This window comes from Somniosus microcephalus, chromosome 8, assembly GCF_052327205.1.
Source record: "Somniosus microcephalus isolate GS21.2 chromosome 8, FLI_Smic_1.0, whole genome shotgun sequence".
Classification (NCBI taxonomy): domain Eukaryota; kingdom Metazoa; phylum Chordata; class Chondrichthyes; order Squaliformes; family Somniosidae; genus Somniosus; species Somniosus microcephalus.
The window spans coordinates 130,155,253-130,171,397 of NC_140994.1; the positions used below are offsets into that span (position 1 = coordinate 130,155,253).

Here is a 16,145-nt window from a genome sequence, read left to right on the forward strand (position 1 = left end):
TCCTTCTTCCTCTTCTCCAGCCGGATACTGAAAAGACTATAGTCTAAGGGGCCAACTTCTCAATAAATGGCTAAATAAAGACAATAGTAGCACTGTAGTTGCAGACGGGACCGGTTTCCATAGGAACAACAAGCATAAAAATATTCCTTAGTATTTGCTCTATCTCAAGCCTCAGTCTGAGGGCGGATAGTGCTACAACTGCAAGTTTATCTGGTCTTGTTTCCAGGAGAACAACTGGGGTTTTGTAAACACAAAGATATTTCTCACAGTAATTGACAATGTGATGTAGGAATTTGCTGCTGGGCTTTGCGTGACTCACCAGTATTTCTGTCCTCATGTACTATTCATGCTCTTTTGGGGCCTTAAAAGCAACGCAATTATTTATAACTATATATCTCCACACGCAAACACGGCCTGATGCTGATCTGTGTAGCTCATGGGTAGTCACAGGTCTGGAGCACGGTTGTGTTGTTTAATTGTTAAGGCAGAGCTGTGTTTAACATGGCCTGTTTCTTTAAGGCCATTGCTCAGAAACATGGCTGCCTCCTCAGCCCCTGTGCTAACCTCAGGCCCAATCAGCCTGCACTCCAGCCTCAGGCCTGAGGTTAGGTCAGAGGTGCTGAGCAGGTCTGCAAGATTGATGCATTGCTCTAGTGCTGCTAAAGGAACATCTGGAAATGACATGCTTCAATTGATATATCGGGGAGAAATTTGACTTGGTGACCGAAACATTTAAATGCTGCCGGCTGGTTGTGGGTACCTAGCGTGCGGCTCACTGGTTTTGAAGGGTGGGAAATCATCCGGCAACCTACGCTGAGCCAGTTGGCGGGTTGGGTCTGAGGGGGAGGTGATCCTAAGGAGGGCCTTGAACGGGGTCAGCAACAGGCTGGAGTCTCTTTGCAGGCTCAGGAGGAGAACTCCTGCTTCTTCTGGGATCATTAAAAAAAAAAAATTGCCTGGTCCTTTTTGTTTGAGCGGCCTATAGTGGTCCCTTTGAGAACTGTGGGTTAGGCCACTCAATGCCTGGCACACACTCTGCCCATTTGTTCCTGAATTTTGCAACCAGCGCATTTAAAGAGTCTAATGCCTCTTTCAGGCGGGCGGCCTGGACGACTAAAAGTCGCCCAAGTTAATGCAGCGACCAGCGAACTTCCTGTACTAATTGGGCATGACAGAACTTGATGTGAAGTTTGGAAGTATAACTCTGATTTTACGCTGGAAAAACAAGCTGCCATAAGTTGAATTTCTTCCTCGCCATTGCATTCACCATCTTTCATCAATGGCTTCTTTTAAAATTGGTGTTCTGATTGTTTCATAGATTTTTCTGACAGGAACAGGAAAATGTACAGGCAATGTATAAAAGAAACATGTTTCTACAATGCATCCTGGGATGGGGGGAGGCGTTACACTGATAAACCAAAATGATCTGAAAACCTGGGCCAATCTTTCCTTTCTCCTCTAATTAGATTGAGGCTATTTGAACAGTTGACTAAGAACCTACAGAATAAAGCTGCCTCTAAGTATGGTCCTTGGGCAGGTTGAATTACAAGGATAGAGGTTGTATTACAAGGATAGAGGTTGTTAAGACATATCGGAATTAATTGGTTTTCTGAGGTTGGAGTTGAAGCCAAAAGTCATAGCAATTATGGATGAGGGAGACTGACTTACAACTCAGGCGTATCATGGCTCATATGGGAATGCTTAATATTTTCAGCAAGAGTACTGGTTTTCTCCTTAACGAGCATATGTACACAGCCCGAAGGAGTGTGCATTTTCTGGATGAGTGGCTGGATACGATCGAGCTAATGCAATATGTATCATTCACATTCAATGTTGCTGGGTCAAAATTCTGGAACTCCCTACCTAACAGCACTGTGGGAGCACCTTCAGCACACACGGACTGCAGCGGTTCAAGAGTAAGGCCCACCACCACCTTCTCAAGGGCAACCGGGGATGGGCAGTAAATACTGGCCGTGCTAGTGGCACCCACATCCCAAGAATTCACACTGAATCTTGATTTAAAAGAACAACTTTGTGATAAGTGCTTCACAAGCTTGTTTTTTTTCCCCATTTGACATGACATAAGGATGTAAAAAAAGTCACCACATTATTTGGGTGCGATGTGTCAAAAAATTATCATCTCCCTTTTCAAACAAGAAAAAAAAGATTTCCAGTTTGATTTTCCCTGAAGACAGTGCCCTTTTATGCTCCATGCATTATGCACAACAGAGCTAAAGGTGTGTGTGTACTATTGGAGGAGGAAGGCATCCGGTCTTGAGATGTGTTTCAGTCCCAGCGCCCCCTTGGGTGAACCCAGCATCTGCAGAATTTTATGTTAATCTTAACAAATACTTCAATTCTATGAATTTTGAGCTCCATAGCCATCTTGGCATGAAAGGCGCACAGCATGTTCAAGGTGGCTGTTGAGGAATTCATAGGGAGTTGAAACCTGTTGAATCGAGGTTCGCACACAAACCAGGAGGAGAAGGAACCACGAACAACAAGATGGCACTAATCGGTCTGGAGTGTTCATGATTTGACCAAATTCGGTCCCTTGTTAACTTATTGTTGTCACTTGAGGTAAAAGATGCACTAAGCACATCAGCTTTACGCAACTAAAAACCTAAATCCGAATTCAAGCTTAAGCCCAGATTTTAACTGGGGGCAAGGGGCGAGTGTAGGGCTGACGGGTTGAGTGGCCGCTTCCCCCTGCTCGCCGTTGTGTGTCCCTGAGCCATTTTTACTCCTGGACTTCATATAAATATACCAGACCCAACTCTTGCCCGAACCCCTCGTCAATGTGCGGCAGGAGACCGCAGCCCTGGGACCCCTGGGCATTGGATCCCAGCAGTCAGGTGGAGGTGGGGGGGTTGCGGGGGTAAATACTCGTGGTCCAGGGAGGGAAGTCCTGGGCCCTAGAAGGAGCACTCCTGTTCCTATTGGCCCACAAGGAAAGTTAACATGAAATAACTTACCTTTTGGGCTCTCTTCAGTGGCCTGTTGCTCCTTCACGCCCGGTGCTCCTGGTGAGGCCGGCAATGCGTGGCGATCACAGCTGTCCAGTGTTAAAATATAGTCGGGGGCTTAATGATGTCATTAGACCTGACTTTTGAACCTCATTGAGGCCCTCATATGCCTTATGCGAGGGACTCACTGGCTGGACGAAAGTGCCTGTTCTAATGATGTAGGATGTGAAGCCAGCGAGATTCAGGTCAGTAGGTCGCAGCGTAGGGATATTAACCCTCCCCGCACGCACCATTCTCGTCGGGGGCATGCAGGTGGGCAGAGGCTCCAAATTTTGTCTTTAGAGTTCAATTTGGGGCTGAGGGGAATAAGTCACCTGATGAATCAGTGGGTAAATGTACTCCACAGCGTGGGACTGGGCCACACAGAGCAGGAAAGTCCCAAGTTCACTCTCTTGCCCGTGTGGAGTTAGCTGATCTCAATAGGTCAGTATATCAAATAAGCCTCAAGATTTTCTGATCTGGGTTATGCAGTGATTAACCAACCGTGCACAATCAAGTGCATGCTCCCAGCCAAGTCAAGATAGGCTGGTGGCTAATTTGGATATCAGGAGTTGGTGAAAGTGACTTTTGGAATAATGGGTAAAACCTTTACAAGGTGAAGACACAATGAAATCCATCTCTATTTCACCGGATAGCAAGAAGGTAACATTGCAAACAATCAAAAGAGAAGTCACCTACCTTTTTGAAGGATGGTTGCCGATAGCATCTTTTACATTGTTGGTGAGTGATCTTTGATGTGACGGTAAATGGATTTTGTGCCTCCATAGATTGGTTCTTCTGTTTTTGTGTAAAAAGCCAGACTAGCGGGAGAAATACTTGCAGCCAAACCAATCTGAGTGTGGGCCAAATTTGGAATGGGTCCCATCTGTTTAGATTTGTGTTTCAGATGGAGTGGAGATCAGGATGCATGGAATTGGTATATTTACCGCATATGATCTTTTTTGGTAGAGGGAAATTTGTCTGTGTTTCTTCAATTGCTGAATGCACAAATCTTGATCTCACTCGGCCAGGTTCCAACTCTCAACACCAACGCTGGATTGGATTCCCCTAAAGGTTTAGTGGGTAAGTACGCTGCCCAATGTCCACTGAGCTATACAGACCAGGTTCACAGCTCAGGCCACGGCAGCTGAACTCAACGACACCTCAGCTAGTAAAGGGGAGAAGAAAAGTAAGCGGGGGAGGAGGGTTCCAGCTCCTAATCGCTGTTCAATGAGCCCTGTTGTAAAGTGCAGCTGCCAGTGAGAACAACAACAACTTATATTTATATAGTGCCTTTAATGTAATAAAACATCCCAAGGCGCTTCACAGGAGTGTTATCAAAAAATACCAAAATTTGACACCAAACCATACAAGGAGATGTTAGGGCAGATGACCAAAAGCTTGGTCGAAGAGGTTTTAAGGAGCGTCTTAAAAGAGAAGGAAAGGACCAGGCTAGGCTGTGATGTCCCCATACTCACTGGGTATTATTTGTAGTTAAATCACAAAACGTATGGCAATATGGGTAGCAGAGAAGTAGAGTTGGTGGGAGTATGCGAGTTTCTTGGCCAGACAGGCTGAGGAACTGGGTGACACAAAACCGAGGGACTACAGTGCCTCTACTGGCAGGTGTGTGTAATTACAGTGTGACTAGTTTACATAGGCAGTTTCCATCAATAATGTGAATATATGAATTTATAATTGAAAAATATTGACAGGAAATACGTATAGACATAAAGTTTTTAGTATATGTAGATAAATAGATTTGTGTAATATTCCTAAGAATCAATTATTAAACCTGGGCAGCTTGGATAATATGTAGTGCTAACTCAGCAGGAGACATCACAGAAGCTCACTGCAGAGGCCGCTGGAAAGGCCTAGGCTGAAATCTTGGGTCTTTACACCCAGCTCACACTGATTACGCACATTGAAGGCAACCATTAATTGTTGCCACCATAATCTACGGCTAATCCATACTCGGAGTACTCAAAGCAGTTTGTCTTGTTCAGAGGACAAGAAGAACTTACTTCTCATTTTATCGCGAAGGCGAGTTGGTGCCTTTATGCTCCGAGGGTTTCACTTGTCAGCTAGCTTCAGTCAGTCGTCTGCAGGTCAACAGGTCGTGTTGGTTCTGCTGGTGTTATGGACAACATTCTTCCCTTACCCAATGCCACCAAAAACAGACTGATCCTTAGTCCCAAGGCAGTTCCTGGGACATTGCAGCTGCAGTGTAACTGCTTTGTTTGCCTACACACTGAAAATCACTGCACTCCCCAGAGAAATTCATGGTGAGAAGTGCTTTTAGATGTTGATGTGATAAAACACTTATATAAATACAAGTATTTCTTTATTTCTGTGTGTTGATCAGCAGGAATGGCTGACTGATCTGTATGCAATGAAAAGCCATCAAAGTGACACATTTTTAAAAAATATCATTGCTTGAATGTATTTTACAATTATATTCAATAACATACAAAGAGAAGCCTTATTCCTGTACAGACAGCACACAAATTCAACTGTACCCCATGTGCCTATTACACAAGTGCTACCCTCATTTACTGAGGTGAGACACGCCCATATACAGGACCAAATGCAACACACAGATTTTACTATCTTACCCCCGTTTGCACTTCTCAAAATAAACTTTCATATTTTCACCTATTCTAACAAATCTGATGGAATATATATATTTTTTCCTTTCTTTGGCAATCTCGTCTTCTTCTCTCCTGAAGAGTACATTGCTGTCCCATTGCCATCCCATGGGGGCTGGTTATCCTCTGGTATCTTAGCCAATTGTCCAGCCTTCATGTGTGAGTCTAGAGAGTGAGTCTCAGCAGGTTGTTGAACTGTGGTGGTGGGGGAAGGGAGAGTAGATATCACAGTCCAGCTCGAATCTGCTCTCCCCTGATGTCCTCCAACATTGCACGTTTCAGTAGGAGTGACCAGCAAGTGCTCAGGAGCGGCACCCAGGCTGATTTTCCCCTCCCTACCCCATGGACTCTAAGGTCAATTGTAGTTCATTTACAGCCACCAAGGTGGACTTCAGCTAACTCGGCACCGATTGAGGATCTAATGGGAAACCTCTATATCTAAGTTGCGCGCTGTCTTTATCAACCTAGCCATCATGGTTCTAGTCTTGTAAAATCCAATGTACAAGCCGCTCTTGTGTATAAGTTGCACCCCTCTACCTGCACGTATTTTACAGCATATAAACTGCATTAATGTGAAAGCTCTCTGGTGTACAAGTCCGTATCCCAGATTTTGAGAAGCACCAGGTTGTGGGTTTTTTCTCTCCGTAGATTTGTCAAAAACTACATGAAAATCACATCAAAGGAATTATTTTTACCTTGGCAACTCTCAACTCTCTACAAAGCCCAAGTCTGTCCAGGACTTCAGTACCACTCCCAGATCTGGGGTGCCTCTCCTAAGCCCCCTCTCACACTCCTGGGCAGGATACAATCAAAAGCTTGTTAAGGTAAAAGGGATCCCTCTCTAAATTCGCTCTCTCTCTCTGTCTCAACCTTTTTTGATTGTCTCTATTTTATAAATATTATGGTGAGTGTTCCACTAAACTTTCCTCCATTGTTCTTCTTAAACTCCAAATGCGATGACTTCAGGCTCTTGCACCTCCCTGCACTCTCACTGTGTTGACATCACAGACCTTATCTCCCTCAGTCGCCCCTCTATGATAGTCGGGCTTTTAAAACCCAAACTGTTATCACTTTCATGCCAGTTTCTGATTTACCTCATCTTGCTCACTTTCTTGAGCCTTGGTATAGTCTTGCATTATGGCCCCTGGCTGTAGTTCTCAATGGTAACAGCAGGTTCAAATAAACCTCTGCCTTCCTGGGTTCACACTTGCTATCTTCCAGTTTTTTTCAGTTCATATAGTATGATGCTGAGCATAACTCTCATATTACACTAAAAGTGACTTGGGTATCAGAAATAGCTTTAATACTATTACATGGTGCTGGAGTTTCCTGGAAACTTGCACTGAAATAAGGATAAAAGGAAAAACTGTAAACGCTGGAAGAGCAAAATAAAAACAGAAAATGCAGGAACTACATAGTAGGTCTTCCAGCATCTGAATTAGAGGGAACAGGTTAATGTTTAGGCAGCCAAGCCTATGGATGTTTGGAACTTGTTACTGTGTTGATACCGTTTATCATGAAGAATATCAAATTAATTGCAGTTGCACTTTTTTTAATAAATGCAATTTAAGAGTTCACCCTACAGTAATATTAATTTGAAAAGTGTTTATTACAATTTAAACCTTTACAAATCACTGGTTAGGCCTCAGCTAGAGTTTTGTGTCCAAATCTGGACACTACACTTTAGGAAGGATATCAAGGCCTGGGAGAGGGTGCAGAGGAGATTAACAAGAATAATACCAGGTATGAGCAACTTCAGTTATGTGGCGAGACTAGAGAAGCTGGATATGTTTTCCTTAGTGTAGAGAAGGTTAAGGAGAGATTTTGTAGAGGTGTTCAAAATTATGAGGGGTTTTGATAGAGTAGATAGGGAGAAACTGTTTCCACTGGCAGGAGGGTAGGTAACCAGAGGATACAGATTTATGGTTAGACAAAAGAACCAGAGGGGAGATGAGGAGAAATTTGTTTATGCAGTGAGGCATTATGATCTGAATGCACTGCCGGAAAGAGTGGCAGAAGGAGATTCTTCTCATCTCCCCTTCATGCTTTTAATACTAATCCTAAGTCTACATCCCCTTGTTACCGAATTGCCAACCCGTGGAAATAATTTAATGGTTATCTTCTCTAATCCTTACCAAATTTTGAGCAGTTCTATTAGATCTCCTATTAAACCATCTCTGCTCCAGTTGAATACAGTCCTGGTTTTTCAAGACTCTCATCATAATGATATCCTCTCATCCCTGATATCATCCGAGTGAATCCTTGTTGCATCTTTTCCATGGCTCCAATATCCTTTCTCTGGTTGGGTATCTAAAAGTGAATACGGTGCTGCAAAGGGTAAATTCAGTACTGCTGCACTCTCAGTGAGAAGCCATGATCAAAGGTCAGACAATTGGCACCACAGTGTTGTGACCCTACTCTGACCTGCGACCTCTTGGAGTGTGGCTCCTTACTCGGGGTGCAGATTTGATGAATTTGTGGACTAACCAATGTCTTATACAGATTCATCATCACTTCCTTGCTTTTGCACTCAATGGCCCTATCATTTAAAACCTAGAATCCCAGCTGCAGCCTTGAATCTCTCTGTCCTTCCACACCATTGAGGGGAAAGCTTGTAGGAAGACTAAGGGAGGTAAGACATTCCAGAGTTTTGTGTCCTGGGAAGGACTGAGCCTGGGTAGAAGAACATGCAGCAAGTTTTGATTTCAGTTACTGTTCAGGCCTGTATAAAAAGATTGACTTCTGTTAAAAGTTTAACACATTTTAAAAATAGATTGAGTTTGTGCAGCACTAGTCATGGTGTTTGAGAGAGCCCCAGATTCTGTAGTAACCAGTATTGTGATTCCAAAACCAGTATCTGTTGCAGGACTCCTAGCTTGTCTGCATTCTCTGAAAGATGTTCCTTTGCATCAATGATGCTCATGGGCGGGGGAAGCAGAGAGGTGGGCCTTTTATTTTCTTCCAATGCACATCACTCTCCTTCTCTCTGCTTCTCTATACATCCCTTTGCATTTCAGTCTGTTTCTCCTCTGTTTATCAATCTTAGGGCATTTTTACAGGATGCTTTGCAATGTTACAAAACTGCAACCAAACTAATTTGAGCTTGCAATTTATGTCAGACTGCCCATTAGCCTGTGAATGCTTGCTGTTGATATAAGGGGCTGAACATTTAACGTGTTCATGTGACACCTTTCTCTGTCCATATTAATGCAGCCATTAACCCATTTATTTTAGATGGGTTGGCGCCTCCATTATGCAGATTGTCATACAACCATATTCATACACTGTTATTTGCAGCAATCATTTCTAGGCTACGAAGTATTAACCAGTCCTGGCATTTCCCTGCAATCATCGCACCTTCATGCATATTTATGTCATATCAAATTATGCATCTAACATGAACAAGTATGACTGATAATATGTGGCCACCACATGCAGTGGTTGAGGCGAGTACATGAGAGAGAAGGAAATAGAAGGATAGGGTGAGATGAAGTAAGGTGGGAGGAGGCTAGTGAGGAGCATAAATACCGGCAAAGATTTGTTGGGCCGAATGGCCTGTTTCTGTGCTGTAAAATCTATGCAAAAGCAGAACATGCTGGAGAAAAGGGCACCTGTGACAATAAGAGTGGTTAAGGTTTTGGGTGGGATCGAGTAGAATGCCGTGAAACATTAAGCAGTCGTTATGTGCATTTGCAGCACTCTCTGGTTTCATTTCACAATCTGGCATGAGCAGATGTTTTTTAAATGTACAATAGGGGCACCACTTATACTCTGAGAGTGACACAAAACTGCAGTGCTGAATATGTCATTAAAAAGAGATTGACCATTAAAAACATGTGAATACGAATGTTTCCCTCTGCTCAAACGTCAATAATGCACGAGGCTGTAATCATTATTATTAGACTGAATTGTTTTCACCAACTGACTTGGAAGCTTAAATGTTCCACAACATCCAATATTGCTTTATTTCATTTTGTTAATGAATCAAAAATAAACTCATTATTAGACAGAGTGCTGCATTAACTAAATGTAGTTCTAAAATGATCCATCAGCTTGTGGCCTTAATTTGTCGGATGATATAGGTCACCTACACTAGTCAGATGTTACTTCACTGTGCAGCTCCGTGACGTTGCTTCAGTAGAATGGGTTTCAGTGCAAATTCTCTCACCTCTACGCCCTTTGCGTTTTACCTTTCCTTGCGCGTAACCACGGTGACTGCGTTACTTGGCTCGCTTGATGCAATTGGCGACAGCTCACCCAAAACGCAGAAGATGTCCCTCAACGCCCTTTAATTTCCGGAAATTGCAAGGGACAAAAAAAAACTCGTTTCATGCAGTTATTTTGACAGCGATCGCTCACAGACACCAAAAGCAGGCTTTCTTAGGCTTGCGTGCTTTACCCTTCAGCTCTTGTTTCTGACTAGTCTGTATGTCTGCGTTCCCTCTGGGTAGATGCGGCTGGTGTGAACTTTCATCTTCGCTTTCCAGGGCTCGTAGAACTTGATGGAATCTGCCTTCCTGCTGTCTAAAGTCATATTCTACACTGGGGAAAAATACAGATAGATCAAATAAAACCGCTGCCAATTAAAAATATAACGGTGTCAGTACCATAAGTTAACACTAGCAGTATGTGACGCTTCTCTTCATTTTCTGTTTGCTTCCACTATTATTGGTGTCGTGACACTGGCTTTTCACCCCTGGAACCTGGGCACAAATCCATTTTAAGAGCCATCCAATTATTCTCACTCCGCTTCTCTTTGCCCATAGCCCTGCAAATTTCTCCTTTTCAAGTATATATCTAGGTCCCTTTTGAAAGTTACTACTGAATATGCTTCCACCAGCTTTTCAGGCAGTGCATTCCAGATCATAACAACATGTGGCATAAAAGAAATTCTCATTTGCCCAGTGAATGGAGCTCTTTCTTAAATGACTCCAATGTCCAGTCATGACCATCCTTCTTGGCATCCAATTCCAAATGTTGATCACGTTCTATGTACAGAAATGCTTCCTGATGTCTGTTCTGCACTGCGCAGCCCTGAACCTGTGTCTTCTTTCCTGTTGTCTTTATGTATCTGAAAGCATTGTTCCATTGTTTCCTTTCTCTATCCCATCATGTATCTCATACATCATCTTGGGTAATTTTCCTTTACCTTCAACTTTGACCTCATGATCTTAGACAATACCCAAAGCGATTTTAGACCTTGTCCAGTTTGTAGGGCTTGAATTTGACTTCATCAGCTTCCTTCAATGTTTTAAAGATTTAAATCGTCCTCCCATTCAATCTCCTCCTTAACATGCATAAGCTAAGCTCCCAAAGACTATCTTAATAACAAAGGAGTTTAATTCCATCTGTGTATTATTTTTAGTTCCGTGGTTACCATATTTGGACTAAGGCCCTGTCTGCACTATTTTAACAGAATCGTTAACTTTAAATAATGGAGGTAACGACTACCTTTAAATAATTGCAAACAGGAATTTAACGCCAAATGCATTAATCAGCACACTATAAATAGTACACAGAGGGAAATAAACTGCAAAATAATTTGAATTATCCTTGATCCTTTATTTTGCTTCCACATTGGTGCATTAAGAATGCATAAAAGGTTTCTGAGCCCTTTCAACCCGTGAGCTCCGGCAGATTTCCGAAAAGAATTTCTGACCTTCACATTAACCAAAAGTAATTGAGCCAAATATGCGATCTATATTTATCGATTCTGGGTAGTGGTCTTTGTCAGATGGCACTTTCTGAAATTCAAATGGAGCCCAAAATTCAAATTAGGTTTGGTCATCACGAATAATACAAAAATGATACAGACCTTTAGAGCCACTCACTTTTATCTTTCTCAAGGGAATTGGATATATATACTTAAAAAGGAATAATTTACAGGGCTATGGGGAAAGAACGGGGGAGTGGGACTAATTGGATAGCTCTTTCAAAGAGCCGGCACAGGCACGATGGGCCGAATGGCCTCCTGTGCTGTACGATTCAGTGATCTCGCAAAGATTTTAAAATATGCTAAACGCAAAAGACTGCCCTTTAACAAAATGATGATCGAGAACAAAATACAAACTGATGGTTGGGGACGCAGTTCAGACCAGATATGAATTTTGCACCCCAACATATGGAAACAACAATTTTGGATTAATTGCATCCCCGATATTAAGGGTGGGGAAGTAACTACTCCAGCTAAGTCCATTCCTATGCAAATAGTAAAGTAATATTCATGGAGTAAGCTCTCATAATCTGTTGCCAATTAATAGGAAAAATACCATAGGTGCATTTATCCAAATTCCCAATAATGGAGGAGCAGAGAAATTTAGGGGTCCATGTACAGAAATCACTAAAAGTTAGTGGACAGGTACAAAAAAAAAAATAAATGACACCGGGATTAAAAGGGTTAAATTATGAGGACCAGTTGCATAGACTAGGCTTGTATTTCCTTACGTATAGAAGATAAAGGGTGATCTAATTGGGGTGTTTAAGATGATTAAAGGATTTGATAGAGTGGATAGAGAGAAACTATCAGGGGTGATATCAGAATGCACTTTTCATTTGAAGGATAGTGGAAATCTGGAACTCTTTCCCTCAAAAAGCTGTTGAGGTTGGGTCAATTGAAAATTTCAAAACTGAGATCGATAAGAGTTTTGTTAGGTCAGAGTATCAAGGGATATGGAACAAAGGACGGGTAAATGGTGTTAAGATACAGATCAGCCATGATCTAATTGAATGGCGGAACTGGCTCGAGGGGCTGAATGGCCTACTCCTGTTTCTATGGTCCTATGTTCCTCATGGCATGTAAAACTCTGCACCATGAACACAAAAGGCTAATATTTCCGCTAGGACTTAGAACATAAGAAATAGGAGCAGGAGTAGGCCATACGGCCCCTCGAGCCTGCTCCACTCGACATATAAGCCTTTGTTTTGCTCTTAATATTCTATTGAACCAGCTCTCTCTTATTTTGAATGAAGACTTAAACAACACAGCACCAATTTTGGTGGGAGTCTCTTCAAATATCTACTAATCCATGAGGATAAAAAAATCCCACAATCTTTATTGTTGCACAAGGCTTGCCAAATTTTGCCCTCATGAGCTGCAATTTGAATGCAATTAAGTTGTTGAATTAATTAAACAATGTAATCAGTGGTGAGTCAACTTTAATAACTTAGTTGCATTCAAATGAGCTGTTTTGAACAAGCTCAATTATATTTTCTTAAGGGTTTATGTCGTGGATTTAGTCTTGTCACCGATCTCTGAACTCGCTCTGATAGGTAACCTTTTTGATGGTACTGTGCCTAAAATAGCAGACGTATATGCTAAATGTGGATTTAGAAATGAATTATACTGGTTAACATAACTTATGATCAAATTGCTTCAAGATAGCTTTGATTAGCCTTGTTGAGACCGCATCACCCTTGAGGGTAAATTTTGTGAGGCCTCACATTGATTTTATGAGGCACAGTTGGGGGGTGTTGAAGGAGACCACACTACTGGCATTCTTGGGCCTTCGTTGCATATGTAAATGAGTAATGTTTGGTCCCATGCCAAATCTCATGAATTTGGGTGATGCTTCACCCACAGCACCAACCTTGCTTGTGAAAACTGAGCATACTGGAGTCTTCACAACATCACCTGCTCAATCAGCACCTTTGCTGAGTTCAATTCTTTCTCTTCACAAAAGCAATGCAGTTGCTATAAAGAGTCCTGATACCCATATAGGTACCAGTAGCAAGTCTTTTCACTTGGAGACAGAAACCTGTGTGCCAGCTGATGCTTCCTTCCACAGGAAAGCCGATGAAGATGTTACCTTTGCAGGCACAGTGGGTGTCACTTCCCCGCCGAGTGTGCACTGCAAACTACCTGATGTGCTAGGTGTTTGCTCAGGTGGCTTGGAAGGATGAGGTAGCGTGAAAGCCTCGTGCTGTGGTGACCTTCACCTCTACACGAAGAGCTATTCCTGCTCCAGATGTCCTGTGCAGATTGTTGGCTGGCAGATGGCTCAGCTCTGAGGCAGCCTGTCTTGTGAAGTGGAGGGAGTGAAGACCAGATTCCTGACATGTCCAGGTTCAGGAGCCAAGGGTGATGATGCATGTAGACAGAATGCATGAGTGGTCAGTGGCCCTTCACAACCTCCACTTCCTCATTTCAATCACGCAGCTTGTTTGGAATTCACAAATGGATACCCATCCTTTCCACTATCTCAGAATTCCCAAAGGAGTACCCATCCTTTCCTCTTTGTAAAATGCGAGCAGTAACCAAGAATAACGAAGAGACGTATTGACCAGCATAAAATTCCCCCCCAAAATTTAAAAAGTGGAGACGTACCCAGAAAAACCAACCAATGCATGGAACACAATTCAGCCAAGGGTACATAAAAATGCAAAAACAAACCACAACAAAACAATTAAAAACCATTACCTCCTCCCTTTTAAGAGGTTACTGCAGTAGAATAGCTCCCAAACAGCCCTGGCTGCCCCCTTTTTAATCACTGTGGCCAGGGCCTTGCTGAAGTCGTAGAGTTCGGAACACAACCATTTTACACAAAATTTAAATATCCGAATGATCCTGTGCATGCCTGTAGTGCAGCATAATTTTATGAAATCGGACGCCCCACAACTTGGGGAACCTGAGGCCCTACAACTTTGGGAACCTGAGGATGGGTGCCTGAATTTTCAACCCGGGCTCGCAAAGTGCATCTGGCCTAATGTGTCCATTAATTCATCCCGTGTTGTCGGCCATCTTGTTACATTGATATTTTCAAGCACCTCTCAGTAAATACCTCCAAATATTTCACTCTGAAATGTATGACCATCCTCGGTGTTGTTATAATTAATATGTTTGACAGTCTAAGGGTTTGTTCACATTAAGTTTCATTTATCAGCCTTTCCTCCTTGTATCCATTTGAATACTAACAGTCTCAGCTGCATGTGCTGCCTCTCCATATAGCTGACTGTCATCTGTTAGTCTACTGATGTCAGGTTAAGGTTTAGTCTTCACCACACAGGTGGTAATCACAGAATCACAGAATCACAGAAACCCCACAGTGCAGGTAGAGGCCATTTCGGCCCATCGAGCCTGCACCGACACATATCCCACCCGATCCCTGTAACCCCTACACCAACACATATCCCACCCTATCCCCGTAACCCCACGTATTTAATCCCCCTAACACTAAGGGTCAATTTATCATAGCTAATCAACCTAACCCGCACATCTTTGGACTGTGGGAGGAAACCGGAGCACCCGGAGGAAACCCACGCAAACACGGGGAGAATGTGCAAACTCCACACAGACAGTCGCCCGAGGCCGGATTTGAACCCGGGTCCCTGGCGCTGTGAGGCAACAGTGCTAACCACTATGCCACCGTGCCGCCCCTGGCAGAGTGCAAAGCCTGCTCATTATAGTGCCAGCCTGATTATTATTCCACAGAATTAAAATTGAGCAGGTTCTATAACAAGTGTGCGATCCACTCCCCCAAATTACTGCCTACGCGGGATGGGGTTAAAAGTGACCCAATTTGTTCAACACCTCCCTAGTCTCATTAGAAGACAATGAATAATAAAGGTCCAAGTTCAGATCCCTTTACATTCCACTTGACATTGTCCTCCACCATGACCCCATTACATTTAGCACCATCTATTGTTATATCTATCCCTTTACTAAACCAATTAACCACTTAACCATGAATTCTCGCCTTCATTTAAAAGTAGCAGTGTCAGATGTTAAATATAGAATCTCCATAGATAGCCGCCATTATGACAACCTCAGTCACCATTTCTGAAAAGAAGCTCAGTAGTGTTTATGAGGCATAATACCTAAAATCATTCCTTGATCGCTTTTGTTCCTGATAAATGATCATTTACCACACCTTGTAGGCGAAGCCAGGTTTGCAGGCCTTGAATTCTCAATGTCTTACCCCTCTGTTTATTCTTGAAGCCTTCCAGTTTTGGGGTTTCCAGTTTACGAGGAGGTGCAAATAATTTGTATCAAAGTCCAACCTACAGCATTAGTTTTTTTCAATACTTATTTTTTGCTGATGTCTATATTCATTAGTATCTCCACTGATGCCTCAATCAGCAGATTTGCACGATCTGGATTCGCACTCTTCCCCATTGTCTTGTGAAAACTAATGTGAGAAACTCATCCAGTGTTTCAGCCAAGTGCTGCCCTTACTTGCCCTTAAGAGACCAAACTTGCTGTTTGATTTTGGTAATTAGTAACCTGATTCAATGTAATAGCGCTCTCTCAGATTCTAAGCTGCACTGGATAGGCTTCATTATGCTGCTGTGGAGAATTTTTCATTGTACCAAGAAGAAATGTTATCAGGAACACTGAAGTGCTGAGCCACGAGCGAATTTGGCTGGGACAAATAAAATTAGAGAGTTAAATGCATGGCTCAAAGACTGGTGTGGGAGAAATGGGTTTTGCGTCCTGGGACACTGGCACCAGTACTGGGGCAGGAGGGAGCTGTTCCGTTGGGACGGGCTTCACTTG

General features: G+C 42.8%; 2 protein-coding genes across 2 annotated transcripts in view; one reads left to right on the forward strand and one right to left on the reverse strand.

The window, feature by feature from the left end:
- LOC147113790 (dedicator of cytokinesis protein 2-like) overlaps positions 1–16,145 on the forward strand; it is a 611,919-nt gene that overhangs the window by 409,204 nt on the left and 186,570 nt on the right. The window lies entirely within an intron of this gene.
- Positions 6,842–16,145, reverse strand: part of LOC147113791 (protein INSYN2B-like) — an 87,361-nt gene continuing 78,057 nt past the window's right edge. The window contains exon 3 of the mRNA XM_085995119.1: positions 6,842–10,195. Within this exon, the coding sequence (XP_085851245.1) occupies positions 10,009–10,195 (187 nt within the window). The 3' untranslated portion in view covers positions 6,842–10,008. The remainder of the gene's footprint in view (positions 10,196–16,145) is intronic.